This window comes from Pseudophryne corroboree, chromosome 5 (assembly GCF_028390025.1).
Source record: "Pseudophryne corroboree isolate aPseCor3 chromosome 5, aPseCor3.hap2, whole genome shotgun sequence".
Lineage (NCBI taxonomy): Eukaryota > Metazoa > Chordata > Amphibia > Anura > Myobatrachidae > Pseudophryne > Pseudophryne corroboree.
Window position 1 is genome coordinate 18,298,987 of NC_086448.1, and position 22,308 is coordinate 18,321,294.

At 47.1% G+C, this 22,308-nt stretch overlaps 1 protein-coding gene across 1 annotated transcript in view; it reads right to left on the reverse strand.

Moving 5' to 3' along the window:
• LOC134927100 (pentraxin fusion protein-like) overlaps nucleotides 1–17,093 on the reverse strand; it is a 33,310-nt gene extending 16,217 nt beyond the window's left edge. The window contains exons 1-2 of the mRNA XM_063921111.1: nucleotides 16,986–17,093; nucleotides 3,419–3,704 (exon numbers count right to left, since the gene is read on the reverse strand). Of these exons, the coding sequence (XP_063777181.1) occupies nucleotides 3,419–3,704; nucleotides 16,986–17,064 (365 nt within the window). The 5' untranslated portion in view covers nucleotides 17,065–17,093. The remainder of the gene's footprint in view (nucleotides 1–3,418; nucleotides 3,705–16,985) is intronic.
• Between the last annotated feature and the right edge of the window lie 5,215 nt (nucleotides 17,094–22,308).

The window sequence follows — 22,308 nt, forward strand, 5'->3', positions numbered from 1 at the left end:
GGAGATGGAGGACAGTAGTAGGAGATAGATACAACCTGTATATCCTGGCCTCCTCCTCTGTCACTGTGTGGGCCTGTGAGTAGTGTAAGTAGAGGAGGAGATGGAGGACAGTAGTAGGAGACAGATACAACCTGTATATACTGGCCTCCTCCTCTGTCACTGTGTGGGCCTGTGAGTAGTGTAAGTAGAGGAGGAGATGGAGGACAGTAGTAGGAGATAGATACAACCTGTATATCCTGGCCTCCTCCTCTGTCACTGTGTGTGCCTGTGAGTAGTGTAAGTAGAGGAGGAGATGGAGGACAGTAGTAGGAGACAGATACAACCTGTATATCCTGGCCTCCTCCTCTGTCACTGTGTGGGCCTGTGAGGATGGTAAGTAGAGGAGGAGATGGAGGACAGTAGTAGGAGATAGATACAACCTGTATATACTGGCCTCCTCCTCTGTCACTGTGTGGGCCTGTGAGTAGTGTAAGTAGAGGAGGAGATGGAGGACAGTAGTAGAAGATAGATACAGCCTGTATATCCTGGCCTCCTACTCTGTCACTGTGTGGGCCTGTGAGGATGGTAAGTAGAGGAGGAGCTGGAGGACAATAGTAGAAGATAGATACAGCCTGTATATGCTGGCCTCCTCCTCTGTCACTGTGTGGGCCTGTGAGTAGTGTAAGTAGAGGAGGAGATGGAGGACAGTAGTAGAAGATAGATACAGCCTGTATATCCTGGCCTCCTACTCTGTCACTGTGTGGGCCTGTGAGGATGGTAAGTAGAGGAGGAGCTGGAGGACAATAGTAGAAGATAGATACAGCCTGTATATGCTGGCCTCCTCCTCTGTCACTGTGTGGGCCTGTGAGTAGTGTAAGTAGAGGAGGAGATGGAGGACAGTAGTAGGAGATGGATACAACCTGTATATCCTGGCCTCCTCCTCTGTCACTGTGTGGGCCTGTGAGTAGTGTAAGTAGAGGAGGAGATGGAGGACAGTAGTAGGAGACAGATACAATCTGTATATGCTGGCCTCCTCCTCTGTCACTATGTGGGCCTGTGAGGAGTGTAAGTAGAAGAGGTGGTGGAGGACAGTAGTAGGAGACAGATACAGCCTGTATATCCTGGCCTCCTCCCCTGTCACTGTGTGGGCCTGTGAGGAGTGTAAGTAGAGGAGGAGATGGAGGACAGTAGTAGGAGATAGATACAGCCTGTATATCCTGGCCTCCTCCTCTGTCACTGTGTGGGCCTGTGAGGAGTGTAAGTAGAGGAGATGGAGGACAGTAGTAGGAGATAGCTAGAGCCTGAATATCCTGGCCTCCTCCTCTGTCACTGTGTGGGCGTGTGAGGAGTGTAAGTAGAGGAGGAGATGGAGGACAGTAGTAGGAGATAGATACAACCTGTATATCCTGGCCTCCTCCTCTGTCACTGTGTGGGCCTGTGAGGATGGTAAGTAGAGGAGGAGATGGAGGACAGTAGTAGGAGATAGATACAACCTGTATATCCTGGCCTCCTCCTCTGTCACTGTGTGGGCCTGTGAGTAGTGTAAGTAGAGGAGGAGATGGAGGACAGTAGTAGAAGATAGATACAGCCTGTATATCCTGGCCTCCTACTCTGTCACTGTGTGGGCCTGTGAGTAGTGTAAGTAGAGGAGGAGATGGAGGACAGTAGTAGGAGATGGATACAACCTGTATATCCTGGCCTCCTCCTCTGTCACTGTGTGGGCCTGTGAGTAGTGTAAGTAGAGGAGGAGATGGAGGACAGTAGTAGGAGATGGATACAACCTGTATATCCTGGCCTCCTTCTCTGTCACTGTGTGGGCCTGTGAGTAGTGTAAGTAGAGGAGGAGATGGAGGACAGTAGTAGGAGATAGATACAGCCTGTATATCCTGGCCTCCTCCTCTGTCACTGTGTGGGCTTTTGAGGGTGGTAAGTAGAGGAGGAGATGGAGGACAGTAGTAGGAGATAGATACAGCCTGTATAGGGTTGTCTTCAGGTTGCCGCCGGCCGGCCTCCTGGCGACCACCATACCAGTGCCAGAATCCTGACCGCCGGCATACCATCTTTTCTCCCTCTTGGGGGTCCACGACCCCCCTGGAGGGAGAATAGATAGCGTAGCGTGCCACCGTGCCCGTGGATCCCGGGATTACAGTAGGGATCAGTGTAGGGAGCAGGTAGAGTGGATGTGGAGGGCAGTGAAGAAGGGTGTAGGGAGCAGCGCTGGAGGGTGGGTGTAGGAAGCGGCGCGGGAAGGAGGCTGTAGGGAGCGGCACTGGAGGGTGGGTGTACTGGTGTAGAAAGCAGTGCCGGAGGGTGGGTGTAGGAAGCAGTGCCAGTGAGGGAGAGTGGGTGTAAGTAATACCTACTATTAGGTAGGCGGCAGCCATGGACACACAATGACTGAACGTGCCAGCAGCCATTTAAATTGTAGCGCTGGCTGCCAGCCAATCAGAATGGGCAGTCCGGCAGCCAATCAGGAGCCGCTGCTGCAGCCACTTCCCTTCGCAATCTAATCCCGTGAATCCCGGGACTGGAAGTTCCAATCCCGCGATTCAAATCCCGGTATTTTTGGTCCAGAATCCCGGGATTGGCCTCCCTAACCATAGCGGATGTAAGATAGATGTTCGAAAAGGAATATAAAAAAAGACACCTACATGCGCTTCCTACCTTACTTTATCAGGACGTGGGTTCCTCCTCTTCGTCAGCGCCATCCTCCCAGTGATATTTGGGAAGATGACGCTGGCCACTAGAGATCCAAGACTCTGGCACAGTGCCAGAGTCTTAGCTTTCAATGTGCAGGTGCCATCTTCCCGAAGATACCACCGGGAAAATGGCACAGACCACAGCATGGATATACTCTGGGGGGCCCTCCAGCAGCCCGGGTCCAAGTAATTAGTAACCTCTGGGGAGGTTAGATTCAGGATTGTCGAGAGGGCTGGGTAGTGCACTCTATACCTGGTTTGTTGGAGGGGCCCGGTCAATTGACCATCAGCCAGGGAGAGAGAGGAGACTTCTGCTGTGTTGCTATACAGTGGCCGGTGGAAGTGGGCAGGTAAGAAGTGTTACAGACAGAGAGGGTGATCGCAACCCTTCCCACCGATCACCGGCTGAAGGGGACAAATCCCCACCCCCCTGCCCCGATGGCTGAGCACAGCTCCGGTGTCACGGTGTCATGCACAGTATTTTTTGACATTTTTTATTATTATTGAAGAGGTCATGGCCACAGCCTCCTCCTAGTACCTGGGCCCATCCCAGCTCTCGATGGCCCTGGCTCAATTGGCATCTAACAGGCCCAGGCAGCCACTGTTACTGTGTTCTGTCCTAGGTAAGTGGTTCTCTACACCTACGTATCACTAACCTATAAGCCCACTGTCTAGTCCCAAGGCTCAGGTTCACAGTGACGCTACAAGCTAGCCATTGATGACAGTACACCGAAACTCACACTGTATTGTTCTTGTATGGAGAGTCACCGACAAGAACCTGAGCCCCCCTGAGGCGGTCGCGGCAGCAGTCTTGTCTGTTTGTAATAACAACGGCGCCAACAGGAATCTTCTCCTTCATGTTTATATTCAGCCAGGGCTCGTGGTCGTTATTGGTGTGCGAGCAGGAACGCTTCATGAACTGGTTGTCGTCATTTCCATCTACGGCGAGTTCTGGGCCCGCCTTGAATCCTTGTGCGTTGTACGTGGAACTTTGAGTGACTGCGGAATATTTGGCATAATTCCGAACTGCGGAAACAAAGAGCAGAGTGATGTTCACATGGGATCTCCGGGATGCTGCTAATAAATGCGGCTCATACGGACAGCGTGGCCTGGTTACTGGCAACGAGCCTTGAATGCACTATGCGTCTTTTCACGTGCACGCGCGTACCAAAAATGGTGGCTAAGTTGAATTTGGCACTTAGGACTCGTTGCACAAAGGGGCAGAGATGTGAGTTTACCACTCTTTCAATTTCAGATTCCCAGATGGGGTATGGACAGTAGTGGCAAACGCAGGATTTCTATAGGGGGGTTTCCAAATGCATTCCACAATTTTCCACACATTGGAGCAAGTGCTGGAGTCTAGGGGAGCGGTAGAAGAACCTAGTAACGACGACCCTGGACATTAATGTAAATATTGTCTTTTTATATACTGGATATTGTATGGAATGCAGTATTAATATTTTGCACTATAAATGGTCTATGGTATAGGCTATATTAAACATATTTAAATAACATAAATAAGTGGTGAGGAAAAGATTAAACATACCATTATAAATAAATACAAAAACATAATACAACTAGTAGTACTGCACTTTCTAAGCACACATTCTCCCACCTCATGGTAAGGCTCCTGTCTCTTCTTCCTGGCAGCTACTCCCTGGTCCAGAGCACTGATTGAGGACTCAGAACCACACACACAGCAAATTTGGTAGAAGAATCTGATACCACTGGGCATGTGCAGCAGCTCTGCTATGTCTCTTAAACAGCATGATGTGGCGGCAGCTCTAGTAATCGTGCTATATACCATTGCTATTGTTGTCATAATTTGAGCCACTTGCCAAGAGGAGGGGGGTTTCTGGGCAACCAGAAACCCCCCCTGCGTTTGACAGAACTGCAGTAGGGTTAGCACAATTCACCCCTTCCCCCCAATTCTAAGGCCGGGTGGTAGGGTGGGAGTAGTTTCAGAGAGATTATGGTTGGTAGTAAAATGTTCTGAGTTTTGCACCACAACGGTGAGGGGGGCGTGTCATACTCCACCCAAAGGGCGTGTCTAGTTCCTACTGTGGGCGTATCTATGCTTAAATGCTTGTTGCATGATATTTCTATACAACATTGCTAACACTTTATTTTGGGAAATTGTGCATAAATACTAATATTTTTGAATGCAATACTGGATTTATTGCGTGCAAGCTGTGATCATTTTATTCCTCTCACTCAGCACAGTATACATAATAAATGTGATAAATTCCAGATGTAATTTGACCTTGTGTGAATTCATCCCTAAGCACAGATTTCTTGCCGGGCCAAATGAGAGTATGTTTTGTTTATGGTGTAATAGAAGTTATTTCACCATGAACACTGGACTGCCTGCAGCGTGCATAGGCCCTACCTGTATTTATTGGCTGTTCTGCTTTCCGTACTTTATATTATCCTCCAAATCATTGCGGACACCAGATACTCTAATTAAACACCACTTAGGACTGGATTGTTATCTGCAATACTACAGCATAAGCACGGCCGCAACTAGGGGGGGGCTAAGGGGTCACGTGCCCCAGGCGCCAGATTTGATAGGGCGCTGAGAACTCGCTCGCCCAGTTCCTCCTCCACCCCCATCCGCCGCGTTCTCCTCCCGCCGCCGCGTTATGTTAAGGGCCCTGCCGCTACTGCAAGGCACCGACCGCCCGCGCCTCCCTCTGCCCGGCTGCCATCGTGCCAGAACCTCCCAGTGACATACAGCAGACGGCCATTCAGGAGGGGAGAAGACAGCCGGTGAGATGATCATCTCATCCTTTCACTGCTTTTTATAGCAATGTGTTTAGTGACACGACTGGCTCATCTATTAGATTGATATTGAGATATATATATATATATATATATACACACACACACATATATATATATATATATATATATATACACACACACACATTTTTTATTTTATTTTCGCTTGTTTTGTAGTTGATCCGGTTGTGTGTGCTGTTGTGTAGTACTCTGGCTATGGAGGGTAATGTGTAGGGTACTGTATTATATAGGCACATGCATTCTGGTGACAAATCTGGTAGTGAGGATTACACAGTATCTTATATATAAACGCTGAATAAGAAGCTAACTTGAGCCTCGTAATAGATAGATAGATAGATAGATAGATAGATAGATAGATAGATAGATAGATACAACACAAAAAAATTATCCTTATCTTGCGCCTAAAGGAAAAGAGCAGCAGTACAGGTGAGATCTCAGTTGCCAAATCTCAAACTTACATAAACAGAAAAAACAATTCCTGAGTGCGCTAAAGTTCTTGTATAGATTGAACGGAAGTCCTTCCAAATGGATATATCTTATACTGTAGAAGATGGGGTTTTCTGGATTCCTACAGTGGATAACCCCTCACCAAAAAGTCACCCAAACAAACAATTAGAATAAAATTATTTAATAACAAAATTAATTCATAAAAAGCCTTATACAAAAGGTCTTATGAACTATTGTACATGAAAACAAATTATTTTATGATTCCATAAATATCCAGTAGGTGATATGGATGTACGAACTCCCTCACCTTAACAAGGTGTGAACTTGGTACAAGGGAGCGTTATCCTTAACTGGATTACTGATTTGTAGCTGATAAACCCCAATCAGCTACAAATCAGTAATTTAAGGCTTATAATGTATAAGGCTTTTTCTGAATTCATTTTGTTATTAAATCATTTTATTCTAATTGTTTGTTTGGGTGACTTTTTGGTGAGGGGTTATCCACTGTAGGAATCCAGAAAACCCCATCTACTACAGTATAAGACATATCCATTTGGAAGGACTTCCGTTCAATCTATACAAGAACTTTAGCGCACTCAGGAATTGACTTTTCTCTCTCTCTCTCTCTCTCTCTCTCTCTCTCTCTCTCTCTCTCTCTCTATATATATATATATATATATATATACCTTTATGCTGTCTGTGTCCTGACGACAGGGTGTATAGCCTTGAAATGTTGATGTATGGTTTAACACGTTTTTTTATGTTATTTACTGACTCTGAGTGCCGTTTATTTCTGGAGCCCTATTATCATAGAATCTGGCACCGGAGCAAATTGATTGGCTGTTGTGAGTGCCGACTCAAATGAGATGTGGCACTCGCTTGCCATACGCATCAAGTTTTCCTGGCTCGTCAACGTTTCATTTATTCATATAGATTTTGTCAGGACACAACAAAATTTATTTGAATAAATGAAACGTTGACAAGACAGGAAAACCTGCTGCATATGGCTTACGTTAGTACCTGTGAGTGCCGCATCTCGTTTGATAGAATATATGTGTATATATATATATATATATATATATATATATACACATATATTCTATGTATGTTAATGGGGTACTACTGTGTAATGAGAATAAGGCTGCACTACTGTGTGGTGTAGTTTGGAATTTCTATATTTTTTATTTTAATTTATTTATATGTACCTTTTTTTTTTGGTGCGTGTGTGTCGGGGAAGGTGGGGCGCTAAATTACTGCCTTGCCCCGGGTGCCGAAAATCCTAGTTTCGGCCCTGGCATAAGTATCGGTCATGTGGGCTACACTGAGAATTGTGTTTGGGATTCTGATTTACATAGGCTGCTTTTAGTCCACCACAAATCACTATATCATACCTCCCAACATTGATAACGGTGGAGGAGGGACACCAACGCGCGCCGAAGGCGTGCGTCCTATTTTTAGGGGGCGTGACCTATCGAGAAGGGGGCGTGGCCTCGCGGCAAGTGCCATGACCGCCAACCACGCCCCCATTTTCGTCATTATGGGGGCATGAACAGCGCTGTGAGAGCTGCTGGTCATGCTCCCTGTCCCTCTCTGCCGTGAATAGACGCTGTGCTTATGCGCACAGCATCTATTTACCACTGCTCTCCTCAGAGCAGCGAGTGACAGGGGGGGATCTCCCAACTGCCCCCCCACCCGCGGGACACTGCGACACGCGGGTGGGACAGCGGGACAGACGGTGAAAAACGGGACTGTCCCGCCAAAATCGGGACAGTTGGGAGGTATGCTATATTAACCTTATAGCTCAGGTTTATCGGGCAGCCATTATTTTGATGTTCTACTTTCGATATACTGTATATTGATCAACTACTTTTCTGCAGCCGGTTACATTAGTTTCCACAGGGAAACATCGGGGTGTAGAGATGGATGTTGATCTAGGCAGCAACAGGCTAAAGCTTTAGACTGTCCCAGGATGCATTGGGGCCGCCCTCCTCCATAATCCCGCCTCCAGGCACTGTGAGCTCAGTTTTGATTAGGTGCCTGCAGAGCAGGTCACATAACAGGGGGGCCGCACTGGGCAGCCCTGAAAAAGCTTTTATTAGAAGACTTCAAGAGCTGCAGCGCTTACATGTCAGGGTGACATTCTGTGCTGCGGCTCCATCACCTCCCCAGCGGCGTTGCATACTCCCGCTGGCTCGGTTCCCGGGTACTTGCGGCGGAGACGCTCCGGCTTAGGCACAAGTTCGCAGACGCTCTCCTGGTTCGCATGGCTGCTACAAAGGGAGAAGGTAAGAAGGTCCCCCAGGTGGGACCCGCCATTAAAGCGCACTCCGATCACAGTCTAGGGAGATAGACTGTGATGCTGGCGTGGATACTGTCACCGAGCAGGGACCCCACTATATCCACCAGGGCATAGGAGTACAGGTCAGGTGTACTAATGCCCACTTTAATAAGACTCCGTAGTACCAGGTGGTGAGGACCAGTATAGGGGAGAAGACGCTTGACCTGTAGCCCCTCCCCCAGCTCCGGGCGCCATCTACTGCTCGTGTTCCCGTCCTGGAGCTGCCTCACACTCTACCTCACTCCCTGACTGAGACGCTGGGCACCATCTTCTAAGAATAGCTGCAACTGGTCTCCGAGACTGCAGGACAAGGTCTCCTATGTAAATCCGCCTGTACATCAGCGCCGTGATTTTACACACACTAAAGTATTCTACATATCAATATAAAGACAGCGTTAGTTAAGAACAAGTGTACCTGTGCCAGAATATATTGTACGAGTATTCTGATATATACATCCGGTCTCAGACCGCGCATTGTTATATATATACATATACTAGTCCAGTGCAGTTTTATTGTCTTTCTAAAATAATTATCTACATTGTCACTGTGACTGTGTGTGCCTGTATCTGCTGTGTGAATTTCACTTTCAGTGTATCCCAGCTTTGTCTATCACTGTATTCTGTACCCTAAAGTACTAGGTGCGTCAGGGTCTCGTATATAGTGCTTCACAGTATTTACCGATTAAGGTATTCTATTGTGTACTCAGTCACATAATACCGGATTTAATTGCTGGTGTTGTGTACTGGGGACTCAGTCGCTTAATACCGGACTTATTCGCTGGTGTTGTGTACTGTGTGCGCTGTCACATACTAGGGGATTTATTCGTAGGTATTGTACTCTGTCTGGCTGTATCGTACTAATATGCTCTATTGTTGCATTCACTAATAATGTCTAACACAATGGGCGGGAAATACGAGGACGCTCCTGCATCATGCAGTGCATGCGCCAAGGCTTTGTCTGAGGGGGAAGTTTTGTATGACGATCTGTGTACTATGTGACATACATCTCCCAGTCAGTCCGCAGCTCCTGTAAACAATCAGGAGCCACCTTGGGCAGCATTCTCAACTATGTTAAATACGCTTGTGACACGCCTTATGCCCCCTATGGGACCTCCTGTGCCATTGCAGCCACATATTGTCCCTATGGTAAATCCGCCTTGGGTGGATAATTTGTCTACCCAGTCGCAGCAATTGAATCAACCTTTGGTTAGACATAAGACCCTCGTGTCATGGGGTCATCTAAGCGGGCGACTTCCTCCTCATTATCCACTAACCTCTCAGAAGATTCTTCTGAAGAAGACGGGGAGCATACTCTCCTGTCAGACACTGATACAGCTGCTTCTGACGAGGAATCTACAACACATGGTGATGCCCATGACCTAGTCATTGCTGTTAAGCAGATCCTGCAAATATCAGATGATGAGGAGGATTCCACTAGGTTGTCTAAAAAACCTGATAGGTTTAAACGTCAGAAGGTAACTAAAACATTATTACCACATTCTGACCATTTGGTGGACATACGACAAGAACCATGGCTTACTCCAGGGAAGAAATTCTCCTTGTCTATAAACGGATGGTAGCTCGCTATCCTCTCCCTACAGAGTTATGTAACAAGTGGGAAAATTCACTGCTGGTGGATTCCCATGTCACCCGACTCGTGGTGTCATCTACTCTGCCTGTCACCACTGTCACCTCACTGAAGGAACCGACAGATAAGCGTGTGGAGGGTTGCCTGAAGTCTATTTACTCCCTTACAGGTGCTGTACATAGACCCACTATAGCAGCCTCTTGGGCTGTAAAAGGAATTGAAGCATTGGTTCAGGCAATAGAGGAAGAGCTGCCTCAGGATATATCTGACATTGCCAGACAATTCCTGTCTCATATTACCACCACCGCCTATTACAATCAGGAGGCGTCCTCTGAGGCGGGTGTGTTGACAGCCAAGGCGTCAACTATGTCCATCCTGGCTCGCCGTATTCTGTGGTTAAGGTCATGGAAGGTGGACCTGGACTCCATAAACACCTTGGAGGTACTCCCGTTTAAGGGAGACATCCTATTTGGGGAAGACCTCAATAAAATTGTGGCTGACTTGGCGGCTGCTAAGACTTCCTTTCTCCCTAATACTACTCCTTCTGCACAGAAGGCTAAAGGTACCACTTTTCACTCCTTTCAACCTCAAAGGAAAGCTAAAGGTCAGACATACCCGAGACAATCTCTTGCTTCCAAAACCACTAAGCCCAAGGCAAAACAATCCTGGCAGCCCATCAGCCCACTTCTAAACACGACCAGCCTGCTGCATGATGGGGCGGACCTCCCCTTGGGGGACCCAAGGGTGGGAGGCCGACTTCTGCGATTCGCCCAGGTCTGGTTAAAGACAACTTCAGATGCATGGGTGCAAGAAGTTGTCTCTCACGGGTATGCAGTCTCTTTCAAGAGATGTCCCCCTCGCCAGTATTGCACCACAGTTATCCCTTCGGATCCGTTAAAAGCGTAAGCTCTACAACTGGTTGTGTGTTCTCTCCTGGATACAGGAGTGGTGGTGCCGGTATCTCTGTCCCAGAGAGGCAGAGGATACTACTCGGCCTTATTTCTGGTTCCAAAACCCAACGGGTCTTACCGGCCTATACTCAACCTCAAATCGGTGAACAAGTTTGTGAGAGTGTCCAAGCTCCGTGTGGAAACACTGCGCTCAATTGTACTGGCCATGGAACCCGAAGACTATATTATATACCTGGATATACAGGATGCTTAACTGCATATACCTATTGTCATATCGCATCAGCAATATCTGCGGTTTGCTATTGGCAACCTACACTATCAGTTCCAGGCTCTGCCGTTTGGACTGTCCATGGCCCCTCAGATCTTCACCAAGATTATGGCTGTGATGACTGCTCATTTCCGTCGCCAGGGAGTCAGGATCCTGCCGTATCTGGACGACTTGCTGATTCTGGCAAACTCCCACAATGTCCTCCTCAGTCATCTGCAACTGATGGTAAACTTCCTCCAAGCCCACGGGTAGCCCATCAACTGGAAGAAGTCCTCGCTGGTCCCAGCTCAAAGCATGGTGCACCTGGGGGCACTGCTGGATACACACAGTCAACGGCTGTTTCTGTCTCCAGAGAAGGTCCTGAAGTTTCAGGACAGGATCAGATACTTCCTCTTTCGCCCCAGAGTGTCGATACACTCAGCGATGCAAGTACTAGGCCTGATGGTGTTGGCTTTCGACATGGTAGAGTACGCTCAATTTCATACCCGCACTCTGCAGAGGTTAATCCTTTCCAAGTGGGATGGCCTGCCTCACTGGATCAGGTCTCACATGGTCCTCTCGACTCCGGAGGTTTGTCTGTCGCTGACCTGGTGGCTACAGGACCAGCAGTTGAGCAGGGCCGTCCCTTCTGGATCCCCAACTGGGTCCTACTGACTATGGACGCCAGTCTGAGGGGTTGGGGCGCGGTGTTGAAGCAACACTCTTTCCAGGGTCGGTGGACTAAGGAGGAATCACTCCCTGGAATTGCGGGCAGTGTTCAATGCTTTGTCTCTCGCCCTGCCTCTGATACAGAACAGGCCTGTTCAGTTACGGTCAGACAATGCCACCACGGTGGCATACATAAATCATCAAAGCGGCACTCGAAGCTGCATGGCAATGATGGAAGTGTCAAAATTTTTTCGTTGTTGGGTGGAATGCCATCTGCCAGCAATATCAGCAGTGTTCATTCCGGGAGTCCTCAACTGGAAATTGGATTTCCTGAGTCGTCAGGACATGCACGCCGGAGAGTGGAGTCTTTATCAGGAAGTCTTTCAACTCCTAGTGGACAAGTAGGGTCTATCAGATGTAGACCTGATGGCGTCTTGACACAATCAAAAAGTTCCGGTCTTCGGATCAAGAACCAGGGATCCTCAAGCAGCGTTCGTGGATGCACTGGGAATTCCATGGAACTTTTGGCTGCCCTTTGTGTTCCCTCCAGTGTCACTCCTGCCCAGGGCACTGTGGAAGTTCAAAGAAGAAGGAGGAATACTACTTCTAGTCGCTCCAGCATGGCCCAGACGGCATTGGTTCTCAGACCTGTAGGGTCTATCGATAGAGCATCTTCCTCTACTTCCTCAACATCCAGACCTCCTCATTCAGGTCCCTTGTGTCTACCCGGACTTGGCCAGACTGGCTTTGACAGCGTGGCTCTTGTAGCTTCACTCCTGAGGGCCAAAGGATTCTCTGAGACGGTTGTCCAAACTATGCTGAAAGCCAGCAAACCGGCGTCTGTGCGGATTTATTACAGGGTCTCGAATTCTTACTTTACCTGATGGGCTGCTAAGAATTACGATGCTTACAAATTCAGTACTTCCAGACTTCTAGCTTTTCTGCAACAAAGCCTGGGCCTTCGTCTGGCCTCCCTCAGGGTTCATATCTCTGTCTTGTCGGTGTGGTTTCAGAGAAAAATTGCGTCTATTCCTGATGTTCATACTTTCACTTAGGGTGTTTTATGGATTCAGCCTCCCTATGTACCTCCTGTTGCTCCATGGGATCTGTAAGTTGTCTTGAATGTCCTCTTGAATCAGTGGACCTTAAATGGCTCACGTCCTCTGCTAAGAGGGTGTCAGACCTAGGCGCTCTGTCCTGTCGTCCACCCTTTCTGATTTTTCACCATGTCTGGGCAGTTCTTAGAACTCGCTCTGGTTATTTGCCTAAGGTGGTGTCATCTTTTCACCTTAACCAAGAGATTGTGGTTCTGGCCTTTATCTCTTCTGATTTGTCCTCCAAAGAGCGGTCTTTGGATGTGGTAAGGGCTCTCCGTATATATGTGGAGAGGACTGCCTCTATTAGGAGGTCAGATGCCCTTTTTGTACTTTTTGGTTTTCACAAACGTGGCTGGCCTGCGAATAAGCAAACCCTGGCCAGATGATTTAGAATGGTGATTGAACAAGCATATGCGCAGGCTGGACTCCCAGCTTCTGCTGCTATCAAAGCCCATTCTACTTGGTCTGTTGGACCTTCTTCCCCTCCCATGAGGAAAAGCTTTAGGACATCCCCGATGTTATTTCCTGTGGAAACCAATGTTCCCCGCTGCAGAAAAGGAGATTTATGGTAGACTTTCCATAGTTAAATCTCTTTCTGCGAGGTACACTGGGTTCCACAAGGCGCCCACCTTGACGCACCTAGCTTCTATGGGTTTGTATGGCATTAGCCGCTGATCCCTTCTCCTGTCGTGAGAATGTGGTTCTATGTGACTAACATCTACCTTCTCTTTTACCTGCTCCTGCATTGGACTGGTTAACGAAACTGTGCTCACAGTGCCTGGAGGCAGGGTTATAGAGGAGACCTCAATGCATCCCGGGACAGTCTAAAGCTTTAGCCTGTCGGTGCCTGGATCAAGATCCATCTCTACACCCCAATGTTTCCCTGTGGAACCAATGTACCTCGCAGAAAGAGATTTAACCATGGTAAGTCTACCATAAAACTCCTTTTGATCCAATAATATTTCACCTAAATACTGTTGGTTACCACATAGAATAAGAAATTATAGACTTACTTTAATAATCATCTCTTGGTAAAAAAATGGATTTTTAAAGCTTTTTGTGGTAGTGGTTTTTTGAGTGTGCGTGCATGTCTGTGCGTGTGTTCACACTGAGGAACTTCTCTGTTCACTCACAGTGCCAGTAACATCTCCCCCTGTATTTTAATTGAAGACTACTAATAAAAAAAATCCTACCCTCGTCCCTCCGTCACAGCTCACACTAGCAACAGCAGCAGTAGACACTGAGATAAGAAGACACTGTGATCATATATCACCCCGTGCTCTGTTGCTGTCTCTCCTGCGGGGGGGACCAACAAGGGGAGAATCAACAGCAAAGGCTGCTGAGCATTGACAGTAGTCATAATGACTGCACCAAATCACTGTCCTGGCACAGAACTTCCAGGAGCTCCTTGGTGGTCCCCCTGGCAGGGTCGGCTATGTTCACCTACAGTGAAGAATCTGAAAACTCTGGGGGTTTCGATTTCCAATCCAGGACAGTGGGAGACATCACACTGAACCAGGAGTCCTGCATGATGTTAGATGGGTAGGCAGGATGCCAAAATGGTTAGGCAACTATACTATAATGCCTTTAAATTTATCTAGAATTACTCTACTACTAATATTTACTAAACTGTATAGTATGAAAAAAATAAAAACCCTCCAAACTCCAAAGTTAATTTAAGTCCCTATAAAGGAACGCCTGAATAACCAACGGGGTGAGATATTGAGGACTGGCAGTTGCATCAGATGAATGTATATCTCTTCTTAGTATGCTACTACTCTCATCATAGTGATGCTGCAATGTATTTGTGATATTATAGAGTACCGAGAGATTGCTTTGCAGTAATAAAACATGTTTTCTGGTAGGCCACTGAGATGCACATTTTGTGTTCTTGAAAACAAACAAAATTTCCGATATCTGTACTGGAACTAGTCGCTGTCCGAGCTGCAGAATAACGACTGCAAGGGGAACTAGTGGAACGGAATGCTGAAGCTGAAGTGGGCCTGGGGTCGGACCTCGAGCAAGAACTGGTGATACTGGACGTTGCGTTTGCAGCAACTTTGTGACTGGATTCTGGGATGGTACCAGAGGTTCTGGATACTGGTGGCACAAAGGGTCTAAGGCTAGACACTGGGCTGGTACCGGTGATAATGGACTTTGCTGGGACAGCGGACCTTAGGCTGGACTCTGTGCTGGTACTCTTTACTTGCTATCTCCATTGGTGATGCAGTAGTCCGGCCGAACATGGCCGTGCCCATGCTCTGATGCCAGCGGGAGCCAAAACACTTTGTACGCCAGGACAACATGCACGGAGAGTATGCAGGCACTTGCGAGACTGAGAGCAGAGACCACAGCTGGAGACGCACTGCCCAACACAGCAGAGGAGGATGGCGGACCGTAGACTCCTGGGTAATGGCGCTGGCAGCCCATCAGCGCTCAGACGGATAAGTGCTTGGGTCTTGGTCTGTGCCTCTCAGTGGATTTCTGACAATATGCTGGGTCCATCTGCTCCCATTGTGTGCTGGATTGAGGAGGCGCATATCGCTAGGCAAGCTAAATTGTACGCGTCTCGCATTTGTGTGCATCTCTGCCTAAGGGGCCCATTTATCATTGATCGCATATTGAATGCCTCTTATGGTGGTATGTGCAGGGACCAATATCTGGAATGCATGCGCCCAAATGTACAAGGACTGAGACGCTCAGTGTCCGCAAACACTAAAATACTGCCTAGTGCGCCTTTAGAGTTTCGAGGCACAATCAGTCGCATCATTAAAGCTTGCAAAGTCCCTCTAGCCGGTGCAGATTCTAAGTCTGAGTATGGTCTCCTATGTGAGCAGTTCAGTGTCTTTAGCGGTGATTCCAAGATGGACGTCTCCTGACAGCGTCTGTGATATGCTGCTGCATCCAACTTTGGCCATCTGAGTATCCCCGGAGCCTGGAGGTCTGTGTCGGAATATGTAGACCCCTAGCCTCAGCACACCTAAAAAAACAGGGGCGACATCCATTTTCAGGAATGCTGCCCAGCCCCACTCACCCAACATCCAAATGGCCGCAACAGGTCAGTCAGGGGGCACTGTGTGCGAGGAGGCCGTATCCGTTATGAACAGGAGCATAACAAGTCCTGCGCGGTCCCACAAACGTCAGAGAGGTACGCACACCATCAAGGTGTACGTCCATCTCTTAATGGGGCCCTTTGTACACAACTGCTGTCAGCGACAAGCCTGCGACACTCCCATAGGATGCAAATCATCCTATTTAGTTGTTAGCTGCCCCATGTCACCTCTCGGTCACCATCCAGGAACGCTACTTACATTCCCCCTATTGTCTGTCTAAATCTGATCTGTGCGAACACAATCGGCACGCATGAATGATGCGCAGACGAAAAAAATTCCATTGCGTATGACACCGCTGCTTCATCCCACTCAGAACCAGGCCCTCTTTATCCAGCATCCTTACCAGGGAATAGCATCGCGTTTCCCAGTATAGATATTTACCATAACAGTACGCCATGTGCGGTTCTCAGGTCCTGATTTAATGTGTTGCTTACCGCTGTAGTGTGTGACTATGTAGAGAACAGCATGTGATTTATCAACAGGCAAAGACTTGCGTTTGCAGCGAGAATGGCTGTTTCCCCAACTATAGGCATGGTAATGATTTTGCTACATAAACCGCTTTTGCGTGGGGAAGCCTGTCTAATAATTACCACAGCGATATCATATATCTGTTATCATATAAGTCATTAAGTATAAGTTTAGTTTTTTTTTTCCTCAATATTTTCCATCTAGCATTTTTATCGTAGACTTTCAGATTCACAGAGGATCAGCGAGCTAATATCACCAGAGCAGCTGCGTGATGCCCTATTGAGACAGTGACTTTAATGTCTCTGCTTGTGATGGCCAAAGAAAATTGATTTTATATTTATCACCGCAATAAACAGCGACATAACTGCCACTATCGGAGAATACGGCTAAATAGGTGCCTGCTGTACAGTATGTGAGTTATTGTCTCTTCTCTATTTCGGCTTAGTCTGTGCATGGGAATAATGTAATATCCACAGTCCCCAAATCCAAAACTGCCATGGTTACTATAAAGCATAGATACGATGAACAGGCTGCATTTTAGGAAACGCCTCACTTACCCTTCATCCTCTCTTTCTCTATAATACATACACAAAGCATTCAATGGCGGAATTGTAAAATCGTACTTACCTCCGATTGGCACGTCACAGTCATTAGCCCAACCAACCGACACCACTAGCGCACAGAGGAAAAACTTGATGAAGGTCATCCTGATAGGAACGGAGTCACCTCTAGCAGCCTGAAATAGGAATGAGGGTGAGGTTGGGGCTCGCACTTGCTGTGTTTGCGTTGGTGCTGGCGGTACAGAGCTCGCCAGTAACCAGGATGTAGGTTGTACTGCCAATCAGCAGATGCACCTGCAGTAACTACGGAGGACATTTACTAAGCAGTGATAAGAGGGGAGAAGTGAGCCAGTGGAGAAATTTCCACATCAACCAATCAGCAGCTCTGTATCATTTTATAGTATGCAAATTATAGATGTTACTTCAGTGCTGATTGGTTGCCATGGGCAACTTCTTGGCTCACTTCTCCACTCTCATCACTGCTTAGTAAATGCCCCCCTTATACCTGATTGCTTTCCTAGCGCCATATAAGACTCCTACCACCGCTGCAGCTTCCTATAGTCAGGGTGATAGCCCCAAACCCCAGAATATTACATACCCCATGTCTCAGTCTATCACTAGGAGCACGCCGGGACGGGGAATGGAGGATGACGTAACGGAGGCCCTGCACCCCAATAACTCATAGCAGATGGCCCTAGCCCCTCTCTGTAAAGCGCTGCGGAATGTATAAATAACTGGCAATAAATAATAGAGGGGGTGTCTGCAATTTAAAGGATAACTCTAGCCCCCTTGGTCTTAGTGCTGGCTATTAATACAATCACTACCCTTCATCTAATAATAAATGGGGACCGTAGGTTTTTATTTATAATTTCATATCACCGCTCCTAGAAATTATTATTCATCCGAATGTATTTATAAACACACGCAGGACGGGCCGCGGTCACTTCCTTTCTCTAGCGGGGCCATGCAGCAAGGCTGCTCCTCTGCGGACTGTTGATCACACATATTGTATGTAGAGGCCATTGCAGGGGGAGGGGGTTCCTATGGCTTCAAAGGCAACAGCAGCTAATGTCATCTGAAGATGGCGTTATTTGCAGGAACCGAGTTCCAAGATGATATGGCTTCCAGCACTTAATAAGTCCGACAACCTATCTCCCATAGTAGATTATGGGCAGTAGCGGATCTTGCCACGAGGCAAGCAGGACTTTTGCCCGGGTGCGCCGCCTTCCGGAGGGCGCCGCACCATGGCAAGATCCGCTACCGTGCTACTGTGCCCCCCGCTGGTCCTCCGCTGTGAAGGGAACTAGACGCTACCCATCTAGTTTCCCTTCGTGGAGAGGACCTTTGCTGTGCGGTGCGCTATGAGGTCATCGCGCACTGCACAGCATTGTGGGACTGACACAGACGCTAGGGGTCATAATTGACCTCTAGTGTCTATCTATGCTGTGCTATGGGAGAGACGTCATGACGTCTCTACCATAGATCCGAGGAGAGGAGCGGCGCCGGCGGAGGTCTGCAGCGGTCGGGAATCAGGAGCGGGGATAGTAAGTATTAATTTATTTTTTTTGTGTAAGCGGCGCTACTCTACAGGGGGCACAAATGGGGGCACCACTCTACAGGGGGCGTAACTGATCACGCCCCCTGTATGAAACCATGCCCCTATTTTCCACCGGGGGCGCCAAAAGGGCTAGAACCGGCCCTGCCTATGGGCCTGGTTCTACAGTCCAAAATAAAAAGGCCAATATCTGCGGTGCTCACCTAAAATCACCCATTTAAGGGAAAATCCTGCATATATTATTTGATAAATACTATAGGCCACAGTGTATGTTTATTAGGAATCCTGGATAAGGACTGATAATGCCGATATTACCTTAGACCGCAAAGCTATAGCTCTAGATACACTATTGCCGTGGAGCGGTTATGGCCGCTAGACTGAATACACGTGCTACGCACTTTGTACGCTATTTGCGTACAGAGTCCCGCACGTGGTACGTACTTGGCGTACACACGCCGCGCTGAGTGTACGGAGTACGCTCAGCGTGCGCACACACAATGGGTAACCTTTAAACCTTAATGATACAATGTAATGATACGCTTACACTTTAAACCCTTAACAGTAAAGTACTGCAATGATGTTATACCTTTAAACCTTAAGTAGCGCTGGCGGTACAAAGTACCCGCAGTGCGTACACCTTATCAATGCTTATACACCTTATACAGATAAATCTACTTTAAAGCCCATGCAGGAAAGTGAAAACACAACACTGATCTGTAGTTGCAACCACAGGGTTCTAAGGCCTCAGTGGATTAATTCCAAAAGGTAAAACAATACAAATCATACACTACAGGCTAACAAGTAAATCTAAACAGAATAATGGCTACAGAGAATGTACATACGTGAGAATGTTCACAAGCGCAACCCGGCCGATCCTCCGCTGGTCATACAGATAGCGTTCAGAGTCTTCTGACCGGTCAGGCAACAATGGTCTTTTTATACACAACATGCATACACAATACAATGGTCACTGTAATCTCATTGTCCATTGGACACAGGGATGTGTCTCTACATTACAGAAAAGGTCATAGGTGGATTTGAAAGGGTGGGCGATGTCTTTCCCCAACTGCTCTTGTGGGTGGTATCCTCTGGATTCCCGCCGCATACATAAAATACAGTAAATACAGTTAATGTTCATATTCTACTTTTGTACATAACTATACGCAGGAACAAGCGATCTTTCTCTAACCAACACCGGAATGTTACCCTCAAAATACCCTACAGTCGGATACTAGACATCATCTTCCAACCTTTATCTGACCCTTCCTATCATGCAAAGGCTCTCTGTCCAGGAACTGTTTAAACTATTAATACTCGCTGACATGGTCTAGGAGAACTATATCTAAAATGTACACTATTTGGGTTAAATATGTAATGTTCTAATAACCCTCTATGCGTTCACAAACTCTACCGTAAATGCGCATACCACGCGCTAAGGCGCATGGCCGTGAAAAGCTCCGTTACGCAAATTGCGGATATGCGCACGCACGGCAGACCGAGTGCATGCGCAGCGGGCATGTGCCTGGGGTTAGTACGTTAGGCAGGCATTACAATATGTTTCGACTTTGACAGTCCACCCTTTGGCAGTCAACAATAACTGCCACTATCTAAACATTAAACAGAAAAATATATAATACAATATCTATAAAATAATTGGATGGTAGGAGAAGAGGAGTAGGCGAGAAATGTATGGCCTAGTGAGATAGTTCTAGATAAGCTTTGAGGTATTGCGAAGTATACATTAAATCCTTCTCATCCCGTATTAAGGGTCTGTAAGTGGGCCAACAAACACTACTGAGCTCTTTTCGGCTTCTTGTTCCAACAAATGGGGTGCACATTTAGTTGATGATACATGGAGGGGGAAACACATGTGAATGCTAATATATGTATCTATATCACCTGTCGACTATGTGTGTGTCAATACCTGAAGGTTGTAGAGATGAAGATAAGACACGTATCACAAATACACTCACATAACATTCGTGCAATTGTTCTTGGGTGTTGGTTGAAGTCTTGTCCGGATGGGTGTATTCTTGCTGTGAGTGTTAATCAAAGTCTTTAGAGTGTCCATAAAAGTCTTTTCCGAATGGATGTATAATTCATCAACGTCTCTTCCGAATGGATGTATTTTTGCTGAGGAAAACAAAGGAGAAACGGGTGAAAGAAACGGATCGTGGAATCACGTCTTATCACAACATTGTCTCAATTGATGGGTCATAAATTAAATCAGTTGTTGTAACAGTGCCCCGCTCCTCAAACTCATCACTTTGGTACTGCGCTTGCGCCGCGTTTAAATTCGAACACACCTAAATATCAAGCCAATCATTACGACGACTCCCAGGATACAAAGGAGAAACTTTCCTACACTCACGATAACATTTTGAGCCCATTCTCCTAAACCTGAGAACCAATTGCGTGGGTTCAACCATGAGACCCAGCCGGTCAGTTCATTACTCACAGCAGTAAGGGTAAGGTTGTGTCTCCTCCGGAACTCCCACTTCAATTGCAAGATATCGTCCATCTTTTGATCTATGACCTCGGTTGGGTCATCAGTGCTGTTTGTAATGTACGTGCAGCACTTTACACCATACTGAGTTGCCAAGGTGACACAGTACCCGCCTGTCACTGCTGTGATATAATTTAGAACCATCCTGTGCTGGATCAGTTCCATTTTGTAAGCTTGCAATTCCCTCTCTGTATACCTGAAGGTGTCATCATACATCTCGGTGATATTATCTATCAGGTTCGCTAGCGCATGAATATACCTATAATTTATAATTCCTCTGGCGGTACGGGTGATATCTAACGCTAGTAGGAATTGAATCCCGGTGGATTCGTGGATCAAATCAGAGGCTGCGTGCTCTGTCCTATCTATAAGGTGTCTCTTAACGATGTGTTCGTAGTGAGTATGAGTGTAAGGAGTTTGAGCATTGCGGTGAACGTCTTTCATCTTATTATGGGTTATGGTCATAACTTCTGGCAACACTCTTCCAATGTAACACAATCCCTCTGAGTTTGGGGCAAGCCACTTATACGCCTTCCTCCCGCATATGAAATATGCATCATCGGGGAGAACATATGGGACAGAATATGACATTACCATATTGCAAACCTTCCAAGTGAAAAATCCTATCCCTAACTCTCTCATCTGTTCAGTACACATATCAGGCTGTATGATATGCGCACAGTATCCTGGTGATACTTCTCCAACCCGCATGGTCCTACTTCCTAGAGTATACCTGTACCGAAAATACCTTCCACCATCGGCTATTTGGCGTATAAGTTCTGAGTCTACGGGCATTCTGTCGGCTCTGTGTGAAAATGCCATGGTTTGGTTATTCCATGTCACTTCCCAATTTCCCGGCTTTCGGGAATTGGAAATGTTGAAACATACTAAGCATCTATCCACATGATATTGGTGGAGCATCAAACTAGGGGGCTTAGAAATATTACATTTCTTGTCCACCGGTCTCCCACCCCTTAATTCAAGTACCTCATCTATTGTTAATGGATACGGTACTAGTCCTGACTTGCTCTGACCTTGAGGTACTTGTGAGCACACCCAGCATTCTGTTTGGTTTAAAACCTTACCCACTAATGAGTGATAATCACTCAATGGATGACGGTCCATGTTGATATTAAGGCTGGATTGACATCTCTGGATGCACCCGTCCTCAACTATGTTTTCACAGTTTCTACAAATACAATTTTCCTCAGCCAATAACCCTTCACAGTGTCTCCTAGTTTCTTGACTACCAGATCGTTTTCTGATACTCGCCTTTGCTCGGTGAATGTGTTGCTCTTGGAATTCTACAAATCCGTCCTTGTCATCAGA